This window comes from Thalassophryne amazonica, chromosome 13 (genome assembly GCF_902500255.1).
Source record: "Thalassophryne amazonica chromosome 13, fThaAma1.1, whole genome shotgun sequence".
Classification (NCBI taxonomy): domain Eukaryota; kingdom Metazoa; phylum Chordata; class Actinopteri; order Batrachoidiformes; family Batrachoididae; genus Thalassophryne; species Thalassophryne amazonica.
The window spans coordinates 6,464,113-6,469,604 of record NC_047115.1 but is presented as its reverse complement, the minus strand read 5'-3'; the positions used below and the strand labels follow the sequence as shown (position 1 = coordinate 6,469,604).

At 40.2% G+C, this 5,492-nt stretch overlaps 1 protein-coding gene across 1 annotated transcript; it reads left to right on the top strand.

The window, feature by feature from the left end:
* Positions 1-393: 393 nt before the first annotated feature.
* On the top strand, positions 394-2,143 carry lhb (luteinizing hormone subunit beta). Its single transcript, XM_034185450.1, has 4 exons — positions 394-521; positions 759-853; positions 1,447-1,568; positions 1,787-2,143. Exons 1-4 carry the CDS (start codon positions 409-411, stop codon positions 2,018-2,020), a joined length of 564 nt encoding a protein of 187 aa, XP_034041341.1. The 5' UTR covers positions 394-408; the 3' UTR covers positions 2,021-2,143.
* Positions 2,144-5,492: the final 3,349 nt, after the last annotated feature.

The window sequence follows — 5,492 nt, the reverse complement described above, 5'->3', positions numbered from 1 at the left end:
AGGTAACATACACAATTAAATATGTACAGGTAACATACACAAATACAAACTGTAATGTGGCACAAACATTTTTGTGCCACATTGTAAAAGCATTTTAGAGGCTGTGAATTTGCATATACTCCCCCTAGTGGCTTGTATTTCTGCCCAGCAGCTTCAGAAACCTGTGCAGGAATTTTCTCAGCTGGTTTCTTATGTTTTTTTTTTTTAAATATAGTTTTCTAAAATGCTGTTGCGTTTTGCATCAAGAGGCCACCATACCCACCCATCCACCCACAACTTCTGTCACTGCGCCTTTGAGCAAGGCACTCATCTGTGCAGGACGATGACCGTCTACGGTCAGATTAAAGCATCATGGAAACAGAATGGTTTTGTTTTGTTCCGTCACTTTGGATCCGGTAACGCAGACTGATGCGGTCTGACACAGGAGAGGGTTCCATCCTGGATACCAGGGGCCCCCCGGTGCTCTATAAATGCAGACCAGGACTGAAGATTTCAGCACAGATCCTGCAGACAGCACACCGGTAAGTCATCTGACACCTTTAACACAAACGTGTTCAGACACTGAGTCTGAGTCTGCTTCTCATTTCTACCAGCATCACTAAAAATCTCAAATTTGGTGGACTTCATTCCATTTTATCCCATTTCTATTTTACTTTATTTAATTGTCTGGTAAAAGGATCACAACAAAACTTTGCAGCCAACCTCCATGAAATTTGTTGTTTGCGCCGATAAGAGTTTTTTTTCTCTTTCTCTCTCAGGATGATGTTTGTTCTGGTGTGTGGAGTGATGCCGTCCCTCATCCTGACTCTGATTCTGGGGTCCTCAGTTTCCTTTTGGCCTCGGGCTCCAGCAGGTACAACAGCGAGAGTGCCTATAAAAATTTTTATATTTTGTATTATAATATTATGTTATTAAAAAAATAAAATAAAATAAAAAAATAAAAGAAACAATGGCGGCTCCAGGTTTTTTCTTGTGGTATGGGGGGGGGGGGGCAGTGTGGTTGCGATGATTTAAAGGTGTACAGAATTTATAGTAAATGTGCAAATATTCTATTTTAAATACATCTAAATGCAAATATGATTTTTTTTTTTTTTTGGAAAATAGCAAATAAACTAGATGCAAAAACAAGACAGTAGGTGGTGCTATTGTCCTTTAAAGAAAGACGTAACAACAGAAAGTAGCTGGTCATATTCAGTTCCACATTCAGAAATTTCAACACTTTTTGACTGCAAAGAGAAAGGACAAATTCAGTTATGACTGTCGCTCACTAAGGATGCTAACTTGACTATTTAGCATATAGCCAGCCGAGATGTTCTACAGTTTATTGCTGAAAATGAGCAAAATCACTGTGGCAGCTATTTGACTCAATCTTCATTTTTGTGTCTTTGTTACCTGCAGTCGTTATACTTTTTGCCTTTAATAAAAACTTACATTTTGTCCCGTTAGCCACCGCCTTCCATCTGCCACCATGTCAGCTCATCAACCAGACGGTGTCAGTGGAGAAGGAGGGTTGTCCCAAATGCCACCCGGTGCAAACGACCATCTGCAGCGGATACTGCATCACCAAGGTAGTCCACATGACAAATGCTAACGTGCTAAAGGATATATTAGCACGACCTAGTACAGAGCAGAACCCAGAATGCTAGATTCATCGACTTACTAGACCCTGCATGTGCAAAAGCCTGGCTCGGTCCATAAGTATTTGGGCAGGGACAAAATCTTTTGTATTTTTGCTCCTGGGTGTGATTGTTTTTGTGTTTGTTTGTTTGTTTTTCCTTTACACCAGGATGCCAACATTAAGACACCGTTTAACAACATGTACCAGCACGTGTGCACATACCACAAACTGTACTACAAGACCTTTGAGCTCCCGGACTGCCCCCCTGGCGTGGACCCGGTCGTCAGCTACCCGGTGGCCGTGAGCTGTTACTGTGGCCGCTGTGCCATGGATAAGTCTGACTGCACCTTTGAAAGCCTGCAGCCCGACTTCTGCATGAACGACATCCCATTCTACTATTAGTCCGAGTGTCCTGCATCCGGAACTCTCCGGTCCGGTCTGGGTTCTCTGATGATGGTCTGCAATAGCGCGCTTTAAAATGTGGGGGTGTTCACTTCTTTTAATATGCAAAAATAAATTGCATTGCAATAAAGCTTCATGTGTGCACTGTGACATGCCTGGTGACCAGTATGACATCGTAAAGGAGGAAAGCTTTTTTGCTACATAAAGGAAGTAGAATTTAAAATAAGACAAACCAGGTGAGAATTTTCTGTTAAATCAATGAAACAATTAACAGAATGAACAACAGAAATTAATTTTCTCCACTTTATTGTTGTTGACTGTATCCAGAAGGTAATCAATTAACATAATACTGAAATATTACACAGTAAAATAAACACACATTTTTTACAAAGTAAATCTGTTCCTTTTACAATAATCTACATTCAAATTCATGAATTATTAAAATCTACAATTGCTCAGATTGCTTTAATGATTCAGTCTAATTTTGCACTTTCAAAAATGAGCTACAAAAATGGAAGGAAACTAAATAATGTCAGCTTGTTGAAAAAAGTAAAAAGTTAAAAAGAAACATTCTAGCCATAAAAATACTGTGCAACACCAGAAAATATTGCATTGGTATTCCATGTTATTTTACATTCTAATGCAATTACATTTGTTCTGCAAATCTGATTGGTTAATCATGAGATTTCTGATCATAAAATATCGCATTGATGGTGGCAAAATATTTGACCATTTCACATTTGATGTACAGTTGTATGCAAAAGTTTTGGCACTCCTGCTAATTTTAATGGTTTTCCTTTATAACTCACTGGTTGTCTGGATCAGAAATTTCAGTTAAATCTATCATATAGCAGACAAACACACTGATATTTGAGAAGTGAAATGAAGTTTATAGTATTTACAGAAAGTGTGCAACAATTATTGAAATAAAATTGGACAGACATTTTATTGATTTGAATACATTTAGCACTAATTACTGGAACACAAAATTGTTTTTGGTAAGCTCATTGACCCTTTACCTCCTTACACAGGTGAATCTAATCATGAGAAAGGATATTTGAGGTGGCCGTTTCCCCTCTTTGCATCTATTCTAATGAGTGGCAACATGGGAGCCTTTAAACAACTCTCAAATGAACTGAAAACAAAGATTTTTCAACATCATGGTTTAGGGGAAGGATACAAAAAGCTATCTCAGAGATTTCAGCTGTCAGTTTCCACTGTGAGGAACATAGTGTGGAAATGGAAGACCACAGGCACATACTAGTTAAGGCCCTAAGTGGCAGGCCAAGAAAAATCTCAGATAAGCTGAAGCGAAGGATGGTGAGAACAGTCATAGTCAACCCACAGACCTGCTCCAAAGACCTACAACATGATCTTGCTGCAGATAGTGTTTGTGTGTCGTTCAACTATACAGCGCACTTTGCACAAAGAGATGCTGTATGATGCTGTAATGCAGAGGAAGCCTTTTCTGCGTACACGCCACAAAGAGTCGCTTGAGGTATGCTAAAGCACATTTGGACAAGCCAACTTCATTTTGGAATAAGGTGCTGTGGACTGATGAAACTAAAATTGAGTTATTTGGACATAACAAAGGGCGGTATGCATGGCTGAAAAAGAACACAGCATTCCAAGAAAAACACTTGCTACCTACAATAAAATTTGGAGGTGGTTCCATCATACTGTGGGGTTGTGTGGCCAGTGCAGGTACTGGGAATCTTGTTAAAGTTGAGGGTCACATGGATTCCAGTCAATATCAGCAGATTCTTGAGAACAATGTTCATGAATCAGTGACAAAGTTGAAGTTGTGTCGGGGCTGGATCTTTCAACAAGACAATGACCCTAAACACTGCTCAAAATCTACTAAGGCATTCATGCAGAGGAACAAGTACAACGTTCTGGAATGGCCATCTCAGTCCCCAGACCTGAATAGTATTGAAAATCTGTGATGTGATTTTAAGCAGGCTGTCCATGGTTGGAAACCAACAAACCTGAGATGTTTTGTAAAGAAGAATGGGCCAAAATACCTTCAACCAGAATCCAGACTCTCATTGGAAGTTATAGGAAGCATTTAGAGGCTGTTATTTCTGCAAAAGGAGGATCTACTAAATATTGATGGATTTTTTTTCTGTTGGAGTGGCCAAATTTATGCACCTGCCCAATTTTGTTTAAATAATTATTGCACTTTCTGTAAATCCTATGAACTTCATTTCACTTCTCAAATATCACTATGTTTGTCTGCTATATGATATATTTAACTGAAATTGCTGATCCAAACAACCAATGATTTTTAAAGGAAAATCATTGAAATCATCAGGGGTGTCTAAACTTTTGCATACAACTGTATTACTCCGCGCCCTGACCGCGTTGCTATGCAGATGTCAATAATGGCACTGTCAGCTGAGCGCGAGAGAAACAATGCTGTTGCTACGGTAAGCTTTGCCAACTAAATTACTTACAGAAAAATAAACCATGCAAACGATGGAACTGGATTAGAATGGGAATAACCCCCTTGTGTCGGATGATTTGCGGACGTTAATGCTGGATTTTACGGTCGCAAATATCCGTTTTACTGGCTTTGCTAATGCGTCGTCGGTAAAACTTAATTTGCGACCGTAAAATCCAGCATTAATGTCTGCAAATCATCCGACACAGTGGGATTATTCCCTAATTAGATGTAAAAATCACATTTTTTTTTTTTTTTTTTTTTTACAAATTTGCTGACTGGCAAACAAGCAGAACCACATTTTCCATTTAACATGAAAAACCCACCAACACATAAACAAAGAATTTTTTAAGTTTTCCTCCTTCATCATCTTCGATGCTCCAGGAAGCAGCAGAATGTTCATTCTCTGAACTCACACGTTTGATTCTTTGATCATCATCATCTTCAAAAATCTAGAATTTTGAACATCTTCAAAATCCAACATCGTGAAACCTGGTACAGATCCAAAACCTGGTGCAGACACAAATAGAGGTTTTCCATCAGCACCACGTGTCCGGCGATGACTAAGCCTCTTCTTCTTCTCTCCCCAAACAGAAAAGATCCTGGTCATCTGTTTTTCTCGTCTTCTAGTGCACATGTTCAGGCATGTTTCAGTCCTCAAATTCTTCTTTATCCAGCTTTCCATCTGGCCTCAATCCTTCTTCCTCTTCTTCATCATCATCATCTCTGTAAGTGGTTTCTAGTCCTGGGCTTGGCGGCAGTAAATCCTTGGAGCTGCTGGTGCTGGCGGCTCTGGCGATCCTGGTGAGCGTCTGTTCATACGGTGAGGGCAGGTAGACCATGAGGAACACGCCATTAGTCACATCCTGGTCTGAGCTGGAGCTGGAAAGCTGCTGGTGCTGTCTCCTGCTGTGTCGAAGGGAAGACAGCAGCTCACAGTTCCGCTCCGGATCTTGAAGGTCCTCCAAGGCGATCACGTTGGCCGATCCCAGCTTGCTGTAGAGGCTAAAGACCCGTCTTCGGCGCACC

Bases quoted from the DNA above. Each gene is read 5' to 3' on its own strand.
- lhb (XM_034185450.1), top strand. From the start codon at position 409: ATGCGGTCTGACACAGGAGAGGGTTCCATCCTGGATACCAGGGGCCCC. The intron at 522-758 runs GTAAGTCATCTG...TTTCTCTCTCAG, and splicing joins ATCCTGCAGACAGCACACCG to GATGATGTTTGTTCTGGTGT. The intron at 1,569-1,786 runs GTAGTCCACATG...CCTTTACACCAG, and splicing joins GCGGATACTGCATCACCAAG to GATGCCAACATTAAGACACC.